The 22,003-nt window shown below is 43.8% G+C and overlaps 1 protein-coding gene across 1 annotated transcript in view; it reads left to right on the forward strand.

Annotated features, from left to right (window-relative positions):
• The window catches only part of aldh7a1 (aldehyde dehydrogenase 7 family, member A1), a 77,333-nt gene that overhangs the window by 11,546 nt on the left and 43,784 nt on the right, over nucleotides 1-22,003 (forward strand). The window contains exon 4 of the mRNA XM_085986472.1: nucleotides 2,317-2,397. Within this exon, the coding sequence (XP_085842598.1) occupies nucleotides 2,317-2,397 (81 nt within the window). The remainder of the gene's footprint in view (nucleotides 1-2,316; nucleotides 2,398-22,003) is intronic.

Raw genomic sequence — 22,003 nt, forward strand, 5'->3', positions numbered from 1 at the left:
CACCCTATCGCTGTAACCTTATCCTGCTCTTTGGTTTTCCAGTTCTGGCCTCCTGTGCAATCCCACTTTTTGCTCCACCATTTTCTGGCAGAGCTGTCAGTCACCTCAGCCCTACTTTCTAGAACTCTCACTTTAAGCCCCTCTACCATTCTATTTCTCTCTTCACCACCTTCTTAAAACCTAAAAAGTTTAGACCATGTTATCAGCTACCCCTCCTGACGTTCCCACCTTGGCTGGTTGTTTATTTTTTTCCCCTCTAAAGCACAGTGGAACTTTCTCTACATGAAAGGTGCTATACAAGTGCAATTTGTTGTTGTAACATTCTAATTTGAAAACTGCCTGAAACTAATGACCTAAAACTTGAGAGATTAGTTCATTGGATGTTGTTTATTTCAAACAACAAACCTGTATTTCTGGATTGTTGGAACATGTCCCTTTTAAATATATACAAAAGTTTGTCAGTTTATAAAATGAGAGCCAGACATGCTCTCAATGTTTGAATACATAATACTATTGCTCATTTTGTGCTAGTTACTTTTTAAAGGCATTTTTAAGGTAGATTACAGGCTGATTTTGGGTTTCCTTCCAGAGATGCCCCAGACACTGAATTGCTTGTATGTTAATCTAGCCTGTTCCCAGGCTGTGCCAATAGTGCATAATTATTTTCCATTTCCCCATCACCAACCATTCTTAAGCCTATTTGTGTGACATTGCCAATTAGTGCAGAATTACAGGTAGTTTTGTGCTTTCAATCCAAAGCCCACTAAGAAGTGGATTGAGACTGCCGAAATTAATTTCATATGAAACTCTTGCAGCCAACTGGCAGAAGTGGCTTTAACCCCAGTTTGCAGAGGTCTAAGGGCAGTATCTAATAGTCAGTACCTGACTTGGACATATATTGTCGTTCTTTCATCATCACTGGGTCAAAATCCTGGAACTCCCTCCCTAACAGCACTGAGAGTGTACCTTCACCACATGGATTGAAGCGGTTCAAGAAGACAGCTCAGCACCACCTTCTCAAGGGCAACTAGGGGTGGGCAATAAATGCTGGCCTTGCCGCCACCGCCCACATCCTGTGAATGAATGGATGAATGAATAAGTAAAAAAATAAGGGGTGGGAGGAATGAATTTGAGTTCTGCAGGATGAAGAAAGGAAAATGGAACAGATTTTTAAATCCAATATCCGCATTAAAACCCTCCTGACAAGATATGGCATGGGCTAGGTGCGAGTTAAAGTTCCCTTAACAGTGTGTCTTAAAGGAGAAGGATATATTATAGGTACTTTTTTGTACAAAGCACTTTACCCCCATCTCTTTCATTTAAAAAAAAAACTTTTGAGTGACATTTTTGGCCACTTGGAGCGCCTCCATTTTAGGAATCTGCTAATGAATTAACTATTTGGGTGAGGCTAGAATGGCTTCATTGATTTTCATGAGAGCCAGCCTGGAGGCTGATCAGAGAAACCCAAACCTGGAAAAATGACTGCCAATTTCTTTGGTGCCTCAAATTGCCCATCAGAATTGAACAGCTCTTTTAACCCTAACTGTATCTACCTCCTATCAGCCAACCTTGTGGCCTTTTAAGTGAGATTGCCAATTTAATGCTGAATCATACTGATGAGGAACTGGATTGAGATGGCCAAGATTATTTCAGAGGCCATTGCAGGGAAGACTTCAATCCTGTCATTCTGGTTGTGATTTAGACTTGGGTTCCAGAATATGTGACCTAACATATTTGTGTTAGATATCTTCTGAAGGTAGCCCCTGGGTACAAGACTCTTTACAAAGGACAGCGTTCTAAATCATTGCATTACCCTGCTAGTCCCAATATTGTTTTTAATAGTTTAGTTCCTGATGAAATCAACTCTATTTTTCCAAATAGAAATTTGATTGTGTCAGGGCTACATTGTTTGATGTCGATACATTTTAAGTACATCAGCAATAAAAATGGCGGGGGTGGGGTGCTGGGGGGGCGGCGGGAAACTGGCCTTAATCTGTTTGGGTTGGTCCAAGCAAGGATTTCACAACCACAATCAAACACTTTGTTTAAATATATTTTTGATTAGCAGTCTGAAGGTCACTGGAAAAATACCAGACACCAAGCTGATATTTGAAGTTATTCTGGCTACAAAATCTGTCCTAATTCCATCTGTTCTATTGCACGTCGTGAATGTTTTAACTACTGTTTTGTTACAAAGTCTTTAAATGATCTTTTAAACCTTCAACTTATTCAGTGAACAATTTCTCTTTTTAATATTTGAAATACAAGCCCAAAAGACAGAAAATGAAATAAAATTCATGTTTTTATCTTGTCCAGATTCCAGCACCAAAACGAGGAGAAATAGTGAGACAAATTGGAGATGCTTTAAGAAAGAAACTTAATGTCCTGGGCAACCTGGTATGTGTCATTTGCTGGAGATTTTCATGTTTGCTGTTGATGGAGACCATAAGTTGTGTGTATTATTTTTCACCACCTCATTTGGTTTTATTTATTAGTAACCTTGATAGCTATGTCATTTATGTAAAAGTCTTGTATCTAGCAAATAGTTTGCTGCCACAATTTGGTGTTACTCTCAGCATCACACTGTGTAACTAATTTCTGCATCATACTTGAATTTGATTCGCTGAAATTCTGTATTCATAAAACAACAAAATCATAACCGAAGAGGTAGGAACCTACCAATCACCATGCAGCAAGCAAAACAGAAAACTATCAATCAAAATTTCACAAACTTCCAATCAAAGTAATCAGTCACCAAACAGTTGGCAATAGAGAGAAGCAGAAGGTGAACCAATAGAGTTGTTCTAAATACTTTGAGAATCTTTTCAGCTGCCATCTTGATTTCTATACTAAACTGAGAAATTACTGCTGGAAAATAAGTTTCACATATTAAAGATACAAAAAAAATTACAAAATGTGAAAGAAAATGATTAAACTTGTATGTACAATAGCATCCTCTATTGTGTCTAATAGCATTTTCAGTCAGAAGTCTCTAGCAAGATAAAGGTTTGAGTTAAAAGATTGGTCCACCACTGTCTATGTCAACTGAGGAGACTCGGAGGTAGCAGGCTGGAACTCTCGGCATGACCTGTGCCTATAGTTTTATTTGATAGCAAAGCAGACCATTCATAAAGGATGCCAGGCCTTCTGTTTAAGGCTTATTCCCTTGTCAGTCCCGTGTGTTGATGAAAAATGACTGCGGATAAAACCCCATTTTTAGGAGCCGTGAAAGTTTTAAAACAAAACAAGTGTAGATCACCATATTCAAGGTAATGTTTATTTGGCTATTCTGGATCTGGTACTGTGTAATGAGAAAGGGCTAATCAATAATCTTGTGGTAAAGGGGCCTTAAGGGACAAGTGACCATAATATGATTGAATTTTACATTAAGTTTGAGAGTGATGTAGTCCAATCTGAAACTAAGGCATTCAATCTAAACAGAGGAAACTACAAGGGTATGAGGGACAAGTTGGCCATGGTCGATTGGGAGACTACACTAAAAGGTATGAAGGTGGACATACAATGGCTAACATTCAAGGAAATAATGCATAATTTGCAACAAACATCGTCTAAGGCATAAAAACCCAAAAGGAAAAGTGATCCAACCATGGCTAACAAAAGCTAGTGTTAAGTCAAAGGAGGAAGCTTATAAAGTTGCCAGAAAAAGCGGTCAGCCTGAGGATTGGGATCTTTTTACAAATCGGCAAAGGGGGACAAAGAAATTGATAAAGAAAGGGAAAATGGAATATGAGCATAAATTAGCAAAAAATATAAAAACAGATTGTAAAGGTTTCTATAGGTATGTGAAAAGGAAAAGACTGGCGAAGGTAAATTTAGGTCCTTTACAGTCGGAGACGGGAGAATTTATAATGGGGAATGAGGAAATGGCAGAGAAATTAAATAAATATTTTGTTTCTGTCTTCACGGAGGAAGATACAAAAACCTCCCTGAAATATGTGAAAACCAAGGGTGTGGCGAGAATGAGGAACTTAGTTTTTTTAACTAAATAGTTTTTTTTAACTAATAATAATTTCTATTATTAGTTTAAAAAAAACAGTACTAGCAAAATTAATGGGACTAAAAGTCGATAAATCCCAAGGACTGGGTGACCTACATCCTAGGGTTTTGAAAGAGTTGGCCATTGGGATAGTGGACGCATTGCATTGGTTGTCATCTTCCAAAATTCTATAGATTCTGGAACGGTTTCTGCAGATTGGAGGATAGCAAATGTAACCCTGCTATTTAAGAAAGGAGGGGGAGAGAGAAAACGGGGAACTACAGACCTGTTAGCCTCACATCAGTAGTTGGGAAAATGCTAGAATCCATTATAAAGGATGCAATAACTGGGCACTTAGAAACTAATAGTAAGATTGGGCAGAGTCGACATGGATTTATGAAAGGGAAATCCTGTTTGACAAACCTATTTGAGTTCTTTGAGGATGTAACGAGTGGCGTAGACAAAGGGGAACTGGTAGATGTGCTGTATTTGGATTTTCAGAAGGCCTTTGATAAGGTCCCACACAAGAGGTTGGTGAACAAAATTAGGGCACATGGAATTGAGGTAATATACTAGCATGGATTGAGAATTGGTTAACAGACAGAAAACAAAGAGTAGGGATAAACGGGCCCTTTTTCAGGATGGCAGGTTGTGACTAGTGGGGTATCGCCAGGATCGGTGCTTGGGCCCCAGCTATTCACAATCTATATAAATGATTTGGATGAGGGGACTAAATGTAACATTTCCAAATTTGCAGATGACAAAGCTAGGTGGCAGTGTCAGTTGCGAAGAGGATGTGAAGAGGCTTCAAGGGGATCACGACAGGCTCAGTGAGTGGGCGAGAACATGGCAGATGGAATATAATGTGGATAAATGTGAAGTTATTCACTTTGGTAGAAAAAACAGAAAGGCAGAGTATTTCCTAAATGGTGAAAGATTGGGGAATGCAGATGCTCAAAGGGCCCTGGGTGTCCTTGTACATGAGTCACTGAAAGTGAATGTGCAGGTCCAGCAAGCCATTAGGAAGGCAGATGGTATGCTGGCCTTTATTACAAGAGGATTTGAGTACAGGAGTAAAGAAGTCTCACTCCAATTATATAGGGCCCTGGTGAGACCACGCCTGGAGAGCTGTGTACAATTTTGGTCTCCTTACCTAAGGAAGGATATACTTGCCATAGAGGGAGTGCAACAAAGGTTCACGAGGTTGATTCCTGGGATGGCAGGAATGTCGTATGAGAAGAGATTGAGTAAACTAGGCCTGTATTCTCTTGAATTCAGAAGAATGAGAGGGGATCTCATTGAAGCATACAAAATTATTACAGGGCTTCATAGGGTGGATGTTGGGAGAATGTTTCCCTTGGCTGGGGAGTCTAGAACCAGGGGCCACGGCCTCAGGATAAATGGTAGGCCATTCAGGACTGAGATGCGAAGAAATTTCTTCACACAGAGGGTGGTGAATCTTTGGAATTCCCTACCCCAGAGGGCTGTGGAGCTCAGTCATTGGGTATATTCAAAACAGAAGTTGATAGATATCTGACTAGTAAGGGCATCAAGAGATATGGCGATGGGGCCGGTGAATGGAGTTGAAGCAGAAGATCAGCCATGATCTCATTGAATGGCGGAGCAGGCTCGAATGGCCTACTCCTGCTCCTATTTCTTATGCTATGTTTAGCAAATACAGCATATTACATGTATGGCAAATAAAATTTTGCATTTTGAATTCAGCATTGTTTAATCTTAATATTTTGCAATGCATTCTAAATGCTTAACCCAGAACTGAAGACATAGAAACATAGAAGATAGGAGCAGGACTAGGCCATTCGGCCCCTCGAGCCTGCTCTGCCATTCAATGCGATCATGGCTGATCATCCAAGTTCAGTACCTGGTCCCTGCTTTCTCCCCATACCCCTTGATCCCTTCAGTCTTAAGAAATATATCCAACTCCTTCTTGAATATATTTAATGAATTGGCCTCTACTGCCTTCTGTGGTAGAGAATTCCACAGGTTCATCACTCTCTGGGTGAAGAAATGCCTCCTAATTTCTGTCCTAAAAGGCCTACCCCTTATCCTTAGACTGTGACCCCTGGTTCTGGATTCCCTGACCATCGGGAGCATCCTGCCTGCATCTAGTCTGTCCAGTCCTGCCAGAATTTTGTAAGTTTCAATGAGATCCCCTCTCATTCTTCTAAACACTAGCGAGTACAAGCCCAATCGTCCCAATCTCTCCTCATATGTAATTCCTGCCATCCCAGGTATCAGCCTGGTGAATCTTCGCTGAATCCCTTCCATGGCAAGAACATCCTTCCTCAGATAAGGCGACCAAAACTGCACACAATACCCAAGATGTGGTCTCACCAAGGCCCTGTACAACTGCAGCAAGACATCCTTGTTCCTGTACTGAAACCCTCTCGCTATGAAGGCCAACATACCATTTGCCTTCTTAACCACCTGCATGCTTACCTTCAGCGACTGGTGCACAAGGACACCCAGGTCTCGTTGCACTTCCCCTTCCCCCAATATATTGCCATTCAGATAATTGCCTTCCTGTTTTTGACACCAAATTGGATAACCTCGCATTTATCCACGTTATATTGCATCTGCCATGCTTCTGCCCAATCACCCAACCTGTCCAAATCATCCTGTAGTTTCTCGGCATCCTCCTCACAGCACACACGCCCACCCAGCTTTGTGTCGTCTGCAAATTTGGAGATATTACATCTAGTTCCCTTGTCTAGATCATTAATATATATTGTGAATAGCTGGGGTCCAAGGACCAATCCCTGCGGTACCCCACTAGTCACTGCCTGCCACTCGGAAAAAGACCTGTTTATTCCAACTCTTTGCTTTCTATCTGCCAACCAGTTCTCTATCCAAGTCAATACCTTGGCCCCAATCCCATGTGCCTTAACTTTACACACTAATCTCTTATGTGGGACCTTATCGAAAGCCTTCTGAAAGTCCAAATACACCACATCCACTGGTTCTCCCTTATCTATTTTATTAGTTACATCCTCAAAAAATTCCAGTAGATTAGTCAAGCACGATTTACCTTTTGTAAATCCATGTTGACTTTGTCCGATCCTGTCACTGTTTTCCAAGTGCTCTGCTATTACATCTTTTATAATGGACTCTAGCATTTTCAATATCCAGAATAGCAAACAAATATAAACATCAGAAGTTCTGGAAGGACTGTACCAATATTCAAATTTAAAGGGGGTGGGGGTACGGGGGGGTGTGGTGGTGGTTCTGAATAAAAGTCTTGAATTGAAACATGCTTGTTAAGTAGAGCCTTTTAGTAACGCGTAGTAGTGTTCGAGCTACTAGGGTAAAATTTCCTTGGGGATCTCCTGCCGTAACAGAGAATCGTGGAAGCCCTGAAAAAACGGCGTAAATGGCTGTTCATACCATTTCTCTGTGGTTTCCACTGAAGTTATGACAGACGATCAGGAGAATCCAGTTGCCTTTATTAAAGGTACAAATTAGTTTAGTTTAAATTTCTTAAGTTTTATGTATACTTTGGCCCTCGGTAGAAAAACCCATCAACTTAAACAGATGAGCTGTAAAGGTAAAGAGCTGCTCCTGCATGTTACACAAAAAGATTTATTTACTTAACTGTGGTATGTGATGGGAACAAATTTATCTATCTGCAGTGGATAAGGAAAACTCTTTAACAGGAACCAATCATTGTTTGTGAGCTCATTTCTTACAATCTTTTTCTAAATCCTTGCAGTGGAGATATGAGCCCCATCCCAACTTTCATCTGCCACCCTGTAACAGCATAACCTCTGATTCCCTGTGAGCGGTGCCATTAGAATATATATGTATGTCTTGCCAGTCCATTGCAACCCAAACATCATACTTTTAAATCATAGACGCAAAATGGCTTTCTTTATAAAAAAAAAAAAAAAAATCAATCATTGAGATGGAGCTTGAAATTTGCAAGCCGTTAAAACTACCGTCTGACTCCAGTAGTTTATAAGTAGGTATACAATTACTAAGATAAGACAGACTATCAACTATATGTAATACCCACTGGAAATGTTATGTACGCTAAGTATGGTTATCAATCTTTAACTTAGACACTATCATTGTTATAAATCCCTGGGTTAAAGTTGCCCATGTGAAGGTACGGCAAGAACTTTTAAGGACACAATGTGACTAAGAGCAGACTTTCCATAATTCTGCACCAGTATCAACTGTTGCAGACGGTGAGGCTGCGCAGTCTCCAGGCAGAAACCCCAGGAGGAAGGGGTGGAGTCGGGTTTTTCGAGCGGGAAACGCGAGCGACTGGAAGAAAAGAGGGCAGGAGCTCTGAAAAGAGGGCTCAGGAGGCAAATGGCTGCCGCATCCCGTCCCGGGCTTCCAAACTCGGCCGCTGCCCTTCGTATTAGTAGCTCTGCATCCAGAACTCAAAGTGGGATTCAGTGATCGTGAAGAGAATTCAACGAAGGGGTTCGGAGTCGTAAGTCTTGCAGACATTATACATACCATGAGCTCCAACTTAAGCGCGCCAACGAAAGAGTGCACTCGAATTTGGACACCGGGACAGATTCTCCTTTGAATCCATGTAAATGGAGAATGTATGTTTATTATGTCTAGATTCATTCTAATGTATGCAAATGTCTAATTTAGTTCATTGACCTGTAATCTTCCTATACTGTCTGACGTGAAAACTATAAAGTAAGATAAATTAGAATTAAGCCATAGTAGTAGTGATCTCCTTACTGGACTATAGAATACTGTCTACAACAGAGACCACATCTCACATATCTAGAGAACCGTGAAGGGGTTACATTTTGGGGGCTCGTCCGGGATCGTGGTCTATTTATGTCAGTAAACTAACAGTATTGAATGCTCATTGCTAAGAGAGTGGTTTGTGGTTTCTACTGGGCTGTTTGAGCATAAAAGATGGATGTTATTGAGGTTGAAGCTTGGTGCAAACAGAAGCAGATAGCTACTACCCATGCCATTGTGCTGAATGGTGTTGCTAACGATGACCCTGATGATGTCTTGCTAAGGGCTCTGAATTGTGTCAAAGCCTTTGGAAAGGTTAGGATAGTTGAGCGCTGCTTGGATACAGCTACCAAGAAGCAGTTTGTGTTGATCCAGACATCAGAGAACCTGAGAGGTCATGGTTTACCTGAGGCAGTTGGGCTTTCTGAAGAGGCTGGTCCCTGGCCAGTTCAGTTTGTCCCTATTACTACTAAGGAAGAAGAAGGGTTTCAGACCAAGTTGTTGTCATTCTTGAGACAAGAAGGAAAGACTGTTGCTGATGTCAAAGGTCTGATAGGTCCTTCGGCCCTGGATATGAACACTCAGTTGGTCAGTGCCATTAGTTCTCTGGTGGATAAATGCACCAATCTGCCCTTCGAGGCTCAGGGATACCGTAAGTTCCGTATGTTCTCAGGAGTGAGACCAACTCCCAGTGGGGAAGAGGAGTACGACGCCTGGGCTGAGCAGACCCTGCCTCTGCTAGAGGAATGGCAGTGCAGTGACAATGTGAATCACAGAATCACAGAAACCCCACAGTGCAGATAAAGGCCATTTCGGCCCATCGAGCCTGCACCGACACATATCCCACCCGATCCCCGTAACCCCTACACCAACACATATCCCACCCTATCCCCGTAACCCCACGTATTTAATCCCCCTAACACTAAGGGTCAATTTTATCATAGCCAATCAACCTAACCCGCACATCTTTGGACTGTGGGAGGAAACCGGAGCACCCGGAGGAAACCCACGCAAACACGGGGAGAATGTGCAAACTCCACACAGACAGTCGCCCGAGGCCGGATTCGAACCCGGGTCCATGGTGCTGTGAGGCAACAGTGCTAACCACTATGCCACCGCAGAGAATAGTAGAAAGCCTTAAGGGTCCTGCTGCTGACATTGTAAGATTCTTAAAGGCGCAGAACACCTCTGCTACTTCCTTTGACTACATGCAGGCTCTAGAAACTGCCTTTGGAACTACTGAAACCATTTCAGATTTGATGGTCAGATTCAGAAGCACATTCCAGTGTGAGGGAGAGAAGCTGTCCAGTTATCTGCTGAGAATAGACAAACTGCTGCATTGTATGTTACGGAAAAGAGGGATTGAGTTGCCTGAAATGAATCGGTTCTGCATTGAACAGGTTGTGCGAGGTGCATTGCTCGAAGACGTGACTGCTCTTCGCATACGCATGACCCATAAGTTGCGAGATCCACCTACCTTCACTGAGCTGCTAAGGGAAGTTAGAGAGGAGGAGGATATGCTTCAGGCCCGGAATGTAGCAAAGAGTGCTGTGATGCCCAAGCTTGTGACTCCTGTTACAGTTCCTACTCCTAAGGGTGATGTCAACCCTGAGATGGAACAGCTGAAGAAGGAAATAAATGTCATGAGAGCCAAGATGGCATATTTTCGGTCTAAGCCCAACACAGAAAGGGATGACGCAGGGTGCAAAAGGTTGAACACCCTGCGAAGTCTAACAGCAAAATGAATGATTCCTCTAAATGATATCCCCATGAAGGAGATAGACCTGGAGTCTTTTGTTATAACTGTGGAAAGGATGGACATTTCAAGCGAGAATGTAGAGGTGAGGAAAATCTAAAAAAAGTAAATGACCGTCTCATAAAACTTACCAAGAAGTCGGGAAACTACAAAGGGGCACAGTAACGGAACGGCCTGCTGTCCCTGTAGTTAAGACACGTTCCGCTAAGTGCAATAATAGACGAGGGGATATGAAAGACATCATACCTGAAGGTTTAGTAGGGCCGAGTTCTGCTGTATCAATACAGATTGAAGGCATTTATACTAAAGCTATCCTCGACACGGGTTCTCAGGTTACCATACTGTACAGATCCTTCTATGACCGATACCTGACGCATTTGCCGTTAACCCCAATCAGTCTTCTGCAGATCTGGGGCCTTAGTCCTGCTGATTACCCATATGATGGCTATTTGTCGCTGAGGTTGGAGTTCTTGGCAGCTGATGTAGGGACCACTGAGACCATTGATGCACTTGTGTTGGTTTGCCCTGACCCCATGGTGAAAGGTGAGGTTTCCATACTGGTTGGCAGTAATACACCCATAGTGAGACGACTCCTGACAAGCTGCAAAGAGCAGGGAGGTGAAAACTTCTTGAGCACCAGACACATTCACCCTGTTTTCAAAAAGGCTTTTGAGAAACTGCCTGAACTTTCTTCCGACGTAGATGATAGCAAAAGAGGAACTGTGTGGTACGTTCGAGCCAAACCTATCACCCTGCGTCCTGGAGGAGTGGCTAGAATCCCTGGGATACCAAAATTCCCTGGAACGCCAGGTACTGAAGCCATTCTGATAGAGTCACCTGATGATCCTGCAGAAGAGTCACTGTTTCCAAATGAGCTTCTGGTGAGACCAGAGTTGCAGACCCCGACAGCTGTGATGTCGAGGAGAGTTACAGTGACCGTGAGGAATATGTCAGGCAAAAGAATCACATTGAGGAAAGGAATGCCGATTGTGCATCTGTTTCCTGTAAATGTACTGTCGTCACATGTGAAGGAAGAGTCCAAAGTTAACTCAACCGGAGATCTGACACCCTCCTCCTTCAACTTTGGAGATTCATTCATTCCTAAAGAATGGAAGGACCGATTAGCCAGGAAGATGATGGAGCGGAGAGGAGTTTTCTCTACTCATGAGTTTGATGTTGGTTGTAGTAAGAGTACTCGCCATTCTATCAGAATTACCGAGGATAAACCCTTTCGGGAGAGGTCTCGACGGCTGGCACCAGCTGACGCAGTTAAAAGAAGCTGAGATCATTACCGAGTCCAGGAGTCCTTATGCATCTCCTCCTATAGTGGTGGTGAGGAAAAAGAACGGAAAGATTCGGATGCGTGTGGACTTTAGGACGCTTAACAGACGTACTATTCCCGACCAATACACCGTTCCAAGAATTGAGGATGCACTGGCTTGTCTTAATGGAAGCAAGTGGTTCAGTGTGTTGGATCTCAGAAGTGGATACTACCAAATACCGATGAGTGAATCGGACAAAGAAAAGACAGCCTTTATATGTCCAGTTGGGTTCTACCAATTTGAAAGGATGCCACAGGGAGTTTCAGGCGCTCCAGCAACTTTTCAAAGAATAATGGAACAAACAGTTGGGGACATGAACTTGCTCGAAGTATTGGTGTACTTGGATGATATCATTGTGTTTGGGGCAACCCTTGAAGAACACGAAGTTCGGTTGCTGAAAGTGCTTGGGCGCCTGGAGGATGAAGGTCTCAAGCTATCATTGGACAAGTGTCAGTTTTGCCAAACATCCGTGTCCTATGTGGGGCATATTGTATCACAGGATGGAGTAGCCACAGATCCATCCAAGATCGAAGCTGTTACCACATGGCCCAAACCGAACACAGTGACTGCCTTGCGGTCATTTCTTGGGTTCTGCGGATATTACAGGCGCTTTGTGCAGGATTACTCCAAAGTGACCCATCCTCTGAATCAGCTGCTGGCTGGTTACCTCCCACCAGCCGAGAGGAAGAAAAAGGTTAAAGGAGAAGAGAACAAGGACTACTTCAAACCCTCAGCCTTTTGGTGTTAGATGGGATGAGAAATGCGAAGAGGCCTTCCACACCTTAAAGCAAAGTCTTACTCAAGCCCCCGTGTTGGCTTTTGCAAACCCACAGCTGCCATATGTGCTACACGTGGATGCCAGTCAAGAAGGGTTGGGTGGTGTGTTGTATCAGGACCAAGGAGCAGGGCTGAGACCCGTAGCGTTCATCAGTCGCAGTCTTACACCATCAGAGCGTAACTACCCAGCTCATAAGCTAGAATTCTTGGCGTTGAAGTGGGGGGTGGTGGATAAGCTGCAGGATAATCTGTATGGAGCGAAGTTTGAAGTGAGGACAGACAATAATCCATTAACCTATGTGTTGACTTCGGCAAAACTTGATGCCACCGGCCACCACTGGCTTGCTGCACTATCTGCTTACGACTTTAGTCTCCGGTACAGACCTGGGAACCAGAACATTGACGCAGATGCTCTGTCTCGTCGCCCACACTACCAGAAACCAGAGTGGGAAGATGTTGCTTCAGCAGATGTGAAAGTAATGTGTCAGATGTCCGTGGTATCTGGACCAAAGAATTCATTTCATGCCCGAGAGATTGACCACTTGGGAGCGTCAATGCATGCTGTTCCCCAGGCATTTTGCAACCTTTCCAGTTTGGATGTTCAAAACTTACCCATGTTGTGTTCATCTGAAATATCCAAAGCACAACAGGAGGATCCCTGTATTCATGAGGTGTTTTCAGCTCTCCGTCTGGGTGATATTACACAGATCGACAAATCAAAACATCCTGACTGTCGTCTGCTCCTAAGAGAATGGGACCACTTGGAAATTAAAGAGGGAGTGTTGTGTAGAATCACTCACCCACCCACTAAACCATGTCATTCACAGTTGGTCCTGCCTGAAAAGTACAGGGAAATAGTGATGAAGTCTTTGCATGATGACGCAGGTCATCTGGGAGTAGATAAGACCTATGGGTTGGTCAAGGACAGATTCTATTGGCCGCGTATGAAGTCTGCGGTTGAGGAGTTCTGCAAGTCCTGTGCACGTTGTGTCCAGAGAAAGACTTTACCTAAAATGAGTTGCTCCTCTGTTTCACATGCAAAGTGATGGACCTCTAGACCTTGTCTGTATGGATTTTCTGTCCATTGAACCCGATTCCAGTAATACCGCAAATGTCTTGGTCATTACAGATCATTATACTCTCTACGCCCAAGCTTTTCCCACAAAGGATCAGAAAGCATCCACCGTTGCCAAAGTGTTGTGGGAGAAATACTTCATCCACTATGGACTGCCAAAGCGAATACACAGTGATCAAGGTAGAGACTTTGAAAGTAGACTTATACATGAGTTGTTGTCCATGCTCGGGATTGAGAAGTCAAGAACAACTCCATACCATCCTCGGGGAGATCCTCAACCTGAGCGGTTTAACCGTACTTTGTTAGACATGCTTGGAACGCTGGATTCAAAGCGAAAGAACAAGTGGAGTCGGCACATTGGACATCTTGTTCATTCTTATAATTGTACCCGAAATGACGCTACTGGTTTTTCACCGTACTACCTCATGTTTGGACGTGAAGCGAGGATGCCGGTGGATTTGTGTTTCGGAGTATCCAGTGATGGCACATCACAGAGAACTTACCTCAAGTATGTATCTGACATGAGAAAGGAATTGCAAGCTGCTTATGAACTTGCCGAGTCTGTTTCTGCCAAACAGAATAAAGGAAATAAGCAGAGGTATGACCAGAAGATCCGGTTTTCCCAACTCCTGTCTGGTGACCGAGTTCTCATACGGAACCTAGGACTTCAAGGGAAACACAAGTTAGCAGACCGCTGGGCTTCTACACCTTACATTGTTGAAAGTCAAATGTCACAACTACCTGTGTTTCGGCTAAAACCTGCAGGTGGGAATGGACCCATAAAAATACTGCACCGGAATCATATCCTGCCATTGGGACAGCAAGTGCGTCTGGATCCGCCAGCGGATAATGAGCCGACACCTAGTAGGAGAACCCTGCAGAGAAGAAGGAGGAAAAAAACAAGAAACCAGGAAAACTTTGTTCCAGAAGACAGAAAACCCATGACACAGTGTGTGGATCATGAGGAACCTGATGAGTCGGAAGATGAAGAATGGGATCTATGGTACGACCTCCCAGAAAGACGCATAAGACAGAATCTGGATGAATTGTCTGAACCATTTAGCTCAGACTTGGACATGGTCTGGGAAGAACCAGATGCTTCCGAGAAGGAGATAAAAGAGACTGAAAGGCATGATAACAAAGGAACCAACGCCTCCAACGTAGTTGAAGGAACTGAAGACCAGGTATCCGAAATAAGGAGCTCACAGCAAGTTAAGAAGGTTCCTGAAAGATTGACATACGGTACACTAGGAGTGCCAAGTGTAATGATGGCCCCTACGGTTCGATATGTTACCTCCCTTTATACATGGTTGGAAAGCATGCAACCACTTTTGTGTAAAGTTCATTAGTCATGGGGACATGCCTATATTTGGTAGGGGGGAGTGTAATACCCACTGGAAATGTTATGTACGCTAAGTATGGTTATCAATCTTTAACTTAGACACTGTATTATCATTGTTATAAATCCCTGGGTTAAAGTTGCCCATGTGAAGGTACGGCAAGAACTTTTAAGGACACAATGTGACTAAGAGCAGACTTTCCATAATTCTGCACCAGAATCAACTGTTGCAGACGGTGAGGCTGCGCAGTCTCCAGGCAGAAACCCCAGGAGGAAGGGGTGGAGTCGGGTTTTTCGAGCGGGAAACTCGAGCGACTGGAAGAAAAGAGGGCAGGAGCTCTGAAAAGAGGGCTCAGGAGGCAAATGGCTGCCGCATCCCGTCCCGGGCTTCCAAACTCGGCCGCCGCCCTTCGTATTAGTAGCTCTGCATCCAGAACTCAAAGTGGGATTCAGTGATCGTGAAGAGAATTCAACGAAGGGGTTCGGAGTCGTAAGTCTTGCAGACATTATACATACCCTGAGCTCCAACTTAAGCGTGCCAACGAAAGAGTGCACTCGAATTTGGACACCGGGACAGATTCTCCTTTGAATCCATGTAAATGGAGAATGTATGTTTATTATGTCTAGATTCATTCTAATGTATGCAAATGTCTAATTTAGGTCATTGACCCGTAATCATCTTATACTGTCTGACGTTAAAACTATTAAGAAAGATAATTAGAATTAAGCCATAGTAGTAGTGATCTCCTTACTGGACTATAGAATACTGTCTACAACAGAGACCACATCTCACATATATCTAGAGAACCATGAAGGGGTTACATATACATCTCAACAGTTCTTCAAATATCTTACTCGCCATGAGCACTATGGTAGAAAAGCTGTTTGGATCTGGTGGAGCTGATTAGACCCACTGATCATGTAACTACTTTGTTGCTATTGTGTGTCAGTATATATAACACTCTCATATACTCTTACTGCCTGAACAGCAGCTGCATGCGTAATGAGGGTTTTCTTATTAGTCACTAATTTCAACTACTTGCAATGGTAACCGAGTTTATTTTTCCTCTCTCCAATTTTCTGTCCATCCCTCCTCTCAAAGTGTTGATTCCTTGCTGTGGCTTTACTCCACAGATGCCTTGCCCACGTGGCCATTATTCATATGTGAGCCTTGAAAGTGCAGTAGATTGTCATTGAAACTGGGCCCCATCCTGTCCATATGTGTACTTCCAGAAAAAGGAACCATAGCCGTTCTATCTGTCCCACCCCAACAAAATAAACTTACTAAGCTGTTGGCAAAAGTTTTGTTTTATTACTGTATCAGTTTTATTTTTGTTTGGGCTGTTGTAAGCCTGGGAGACATACTGATACTTTCTGTGTGTAACACTGTTTCCTCTCTTCAGAAGATTTTGTCTAGCATTTTGAAATTTGATTATTGTGTTTTTGTCACTTGAACCCTTACTAATGAGAAGACACAGCTTACCCCCACAACTATTTGTGGTTCTCCCTTGGTGCTGCTTGCAGTAAGTCAGCGGACGCACTGTTTCATAAGGGCAAGAGCATTTTACTGTGGATATTATTCTGCTGTTACAGTGCATGGTGTGCATCTGGTGTATTCCTTTAAGGCCACAAGTTGTAATTGCTGTGTCTTCTCAACAACTTGTATTGATATCGTGCCTTTAACATCGTAACACTTCCCGAGGTGCTTCACACAATGGTAATCAGACAAAACAATGGAAACTGAGCCAAAGAAGGAGATATTCGCACTGGTGACCAAAAGCTTGGTCAACGAGGTAGGTTTTAAGGAGCATCTTAAAGGAGGAGAGAGAGGTGATGGGAGGGAATTCCAGAGCTTGGGGCCTAGATAGCTGAAGGCACGGCCACCAAAGGTGGGGTGAAGGAAGTCGGGGATGCACAAGAGGCCAGAATTGGAGAAAAGTAGGGCTGGAGGAGGTTAGAGATATGATGGGGTGAGGCCATGGAGTGATTTGATTACAAGGATGAGAATTTTAAATTTGAGATGTTGGTGGATTGGGAGCCGATGTAGGTCGGTGAACAAGGGTGAAAGGAACTTGGTGCAAGTTCAGATATGGCCAGCAAAGTTTTGGATGAGCATTAGTTTAAGGAGGGTGGAAGATGGGAGGCCAGCCAGGAGAATATTGGAGTAGTCTAGTCTGGAGATAACAAAAGCAAGCATGAGGGTTTCAGCATTAGGGTTCGGGTAAAATTTGCTGAGGCAGGGGAGGAGACAGGTGATATTATTGAAGTGGAAGAAGGAGGCCTTAATGAAAGGGGAAGATCTGGGGTTGGGAGCTCAGCTTGGGGTCAAATAGAACGCCGAAGTTGCAAACAATCTGGTTCAGCCTGAGACAGTGGGCAGGAAGGAGGATGAAATCGGTGGCTATGGAACGGAGTTCGTGGCAGAGGCCGGAGACTATTCTTGAGCTGCGTAATTAGAAGCTGATTAGCCAGTTGGATCCTCAGGTCAAACAGATTGGAAACCTTTTTTTTGTTGCTAGAGAACTTTATTGATTGGAAATGTCTTTTTTTTAAGATTGGATTTGTAACAAAATGTGATATCTGGTCAGACATACACTAGATGCAAAACATTTACTTAGAAATACCAAGTCTCATTGCATTGTTCACAGTAAGTTGGAGGATATGTTGCTTTATACAGTCAGGAACATTATTCTGTTTAAACTGTAGACATGTGTCCCTTTTTAAGACTACAAAATCTAATTGCTGTTAAGTAAACACTTAATTCATAGAGGTTAAAGAGGCTGTTGCTGGTGTTCAGTAAATGCTTGCTTGAGTTCATATAGATGTTAGCGAAGAGACTACAGACCCCCTTGCTCTGGTATTTTGTGTTCCTGTAGAGTTTCTTAATATGCTTTTCTTTGAAGTGTGATACAGAAAGTTGAGTATGACACTTGATGTGTAATAGGAAAGGTAGCTGGTTTATGTATATTCTCATGGAACCATTTAGAATTCCTACCTCGACTCACTGTATAATAAACATACTTTAAAACCAGCAGCTCAGGAATTTTGGAGTGAGTGTACAACTGGTTAGCAATAACTGTATTGTGGATGAGGCGTTAAACCGAAGCCCTGTCTGCCCTCAGATGTGTAGAATCATAGAATGGTTACAGCATGGAAGAAGGCCATTCGGCCCGTCAAGCCCATGCCATCTCTCGGCAAGAGCACCTCGGCTAGTCCCACTCATAGAAACATAGAACATAGAAATAAGAAGCAGGAGTAGGCCCTTCGAGCCTGCTCCGCCATTCAATATGATCATGGCTGATTCCCTAGCTCAATACCATATTCCCGCGCTCTCCCCATACCCCTTGACGCATTTTGCGTCTAGATATCTATCTATTTCCTCCTTAAATATATTCAATGACTTGGTCTCCACAGCCTTCTGTGGTAGAGATTTCCACAGGTTCACCACCCTCTGAGTGAAGAAATTTCTCCTCATCACAGTCTTAACTGTCCTACCCTGTATCCTGAGACTGTGACCCCCTCGTTCTAACCCCCCCCAGCCAGGGGAAACACCTCCCTGCATCCAGTCTGTCTAGCCCTGTCAGAATTTTATACTGTGGTGTATGTGCCTTTAAGAGCCCCTGTATACTGTAATGTCGGTAATGGCCACTCGGGCTATATAAGCCTGTATAGTGTCTTGTATCTGTTAGTTCACCTCCAGACTTTGTTCAGTAAACACCTGTGAAACCTACTCCTGCATTCCGTGTCTCCATTAGCACACGGATACAACAGTGGCGACGAATTGGAAACGGACTTGCCTGCAATTCGGCAGCACCTCAAGGAGATCGATTCCTCAGACAAAAGTCGAAGAAAAACAAGAAAGAAAAGGGAAAGGCTGTGGTTTCACCGGCTGGCCGAGCTGGTGGCAGGTACTGCAGTGGTCCTTCCTGGGCGGCGGGCTGGGGCTCCATCGGCTGGCTCTGCAGTGGAGCCGAGCAGCGAAGGCGGAGGTAAACAGAGACAGGGGGGGGGGGGGGAGCACTCTGGAGGCGGCCGGCGCTGCAAAGCAGGTCGGCGTTCGGACCAAGCAAAGGGAGGGAAAAGTCCCAGAGAGTCCGGCGGGAACGAGTCTCCACCTATTGGGGGAAAAAAAAACCTATGTAAATAAAAACCGCGGAGAACAGCATTGTCAGCAGCAGCAGCGGTGGGAAAGCGCGGGAAGCGCCATTTTTTTTTCTGCAGGGAAGAAAGGAAAGCGTGGGAGGCGCCATTTTTTTTTTCGGGATGCCTAAGGCTGGCAATAATGCTTTCAATAGCGATATGGAGGATTGGACCACATGTGGAAAGAGTGGAGGTATATTGCACAGCAAATGAAATAGAAGATGATAAAAAGGCATCAGTACTTCTAAATCTAATGGGCGCAAGGACATACGGGCTGTTACGAAACTTAATCACTCCAGCCAAACCAAAGGACAAGAATTTTAAGGAGATTGTTGATACCCTACAGGAACACTTAAACCCAACACTGCTGCTGATAGCGGAACGATTCAAATTCTTCAAGAGGAATCAGCACAAGAATGAAAGTAACACTGATTACCTCACCGAATTAAGGAAGCTGTCAAAGCACTGCCAATTCGGGGCAGGACTGGCAGATTCTCTTCGAGACAAATTCGTCTGCGGTCTCCTAAGTGAAGGAACACAGAAAAGGCTACTTTCTGAGAAAGATTTGACACTGGACAAGGCTTTCAGTATGGCTGTATCATACGAAGCAGCCGCAAGAGGAGCTGCAGAGATACAGCAAAAGCCACAGGACTTCGGCACCCATGAAATGACACAGGGTTTCGAGAGATGTTATCGCTGCGGCAGATCCACCCATGACCAGAGCGACTGCTGGTTCAAGGACAAAGCATGCAGGCAATGTGGAAAGATTGGACACAAAAAATCCACGAACAGGAAAAAAATCAATAAGGAAAAGTACAGAAAGGTACAAATGATGACGGACAGTAGCTCCGAAGACCAGAAGAGCGATAGCGACTCCGGAAACAAGAGACTAAGCTGTCTCAAATTACATAATGTAATTGCCAAAGAAGATTACCAGACCATTTGGGTTACCCTCACGATAGCGGGGTCCCCAGTTAAAATGGAGCTAGATACAGGATCAGCTCTGACCGTCATAAGTCGACGGGATTACGAGCGGCTATTTCCGCATATACCTTTGAAAGACACATCCATTATCTTGAAAACATATACGGGGCAGAAAGTATACCCCAAAGGGAAAATAAAGGTGCCTATTGTATACAGCGGCAAGGAAATACAGAAGTTGTATTTATACGTTCTGCAAGATGGTGGTCCACCGCTGTTGGGACGTGAATGGATCAGGAAGATACGTTTAGACTGGCACTCCAATCAGGCACGGACGGTGACCAGTAAGAAAAAAAAATGATGACGTCATACCTGAACGATTAAAAGACATCTTGGCTAACGCCAAAGAAGTGTTTCAACAGGAACTAGGAACCTTGAAAGGCGTCACCGTCTCAATAAAAGTGGAAGATGCGGCAGTTCCCAAGTTTTTTAAGGCAAGGCCGGTACCATACGCAATTCGTCCAGCAGTCGAGGCAGAGCTGGAGAATTTGGAAAAGGCAGGCGTATTATCCAAGATAGATTGGAGCGAGTGGGCAACACCCATCGTCCCGGTCATGAAGAAAACGTTGAATAATGATAAATCTGAAGAACAGAGAGAAATTCGCATCTGTGGGGACTTTAAGGTGACTGTAAACCCGGTCCTTCACACGGTACAGTATCCTCTTCCGAGGATAGAAGATATTTTCGCCTCACTATCCGGAGGGAAACGTTTCACCAAAATTGACTTGGCACAGGCATATCTACAGATGGAGGTTGAAGAGGCCTCTAAAACGTATCTCGCGATAAATACACACAAAGGCCTGTACCAGTACAATCGACTGGTTTTCAGAGTAGCATCAGCTCCAGCTATCTGGCAAAGAGCTATGGAGCAAGTCCTCCAAGGGATTCTGGGGACTCAATGCTACCTAGACGACATCCTTGTAACAGGAGAAAACGACAACGAGCACCTTGCCAATTTGGAGCAGGTGCTCACTAGACTGAGAGAACGGGGCCTACGAGCAAATCGCCCCAAGTGCGAATTTTTCCAGAAACAAATATCATATTGTGGCCACATAATTAACGAGGAAGGGTTGCATAAGTCACCTGAAAAAATTGAAAGTCATAAAAGCCCCAGCACCTGAAAATGTCTCACAATTAAGGTCGTTCCTGGGATTGATAAATTACTATCATAAATTTTTACTGAACTTGTCAACTCTTCTGCACCCTCTTAACGAACTGCTACAAACGGGAGTAATTTGGAAATGGAGCGAAGATTGTAAACGTGCCTTCCATAAATGCAAAGGCTTGATCACGTCCAAGGAAGTTTTGGCTCATTACAACCCATCACTGCCAATCAGACTGGCGTGCGATGCATCCCCTTACGGCATAGGAGCGGTATTATCGCATAGATTCCCTGATGGCTCGGGGCGGCCGATAGCTTTTGCGTCACGCTCATTGAACTCAACTGAGCGTAACTATGCTCAGATCGACAGGGAAGCACTTAGCCTGGTATGGGGAGTGAAGAAATTCAACCATTACCTACACGGACAAAAATTTACCTTGTTGACTGACCATCAACCCCTCGTCTTCATATTCAACCTGTAGGATTCGCAAAATCCAGGAAAATACAGCCTACATTTTAAAACCCCTGAAATGGCCACATTTTTAAGAGCACAAGATGGAGTCGGCAGATCACATGACTCATTTCAGAAGGACATACCACTGCAATACCTTAAAGAAACCTGAGTCACCACCGATTGGAAATTCCAGACTGACTGTAATTGATATGGTAATAAAGGTAGCAGCAGTAACGAAGTCAAAAACAAAGGATTTGCACTTGAAAAGGTCATGTTAATCGCCAGATAAACGTAAACCCATCACTGAAATCACAGAGCACAGACAA

This window comes from Somniosus microcephalus, chromosome 1 (assembly GCF_052327205.1).
Source record: "Somniosus microcephalus isolate GS21.2 chromosome 1, FLI_Smic_1.0, whole genome shotgun sequence".
In the NCBI taxonomy this organism is placed as follows: Eukaryota; Metazoa; Chordata; class Chondrichthyes; order Squaliformes; family Somniosidae; genus Somniosus; species Somniosus microcephalus.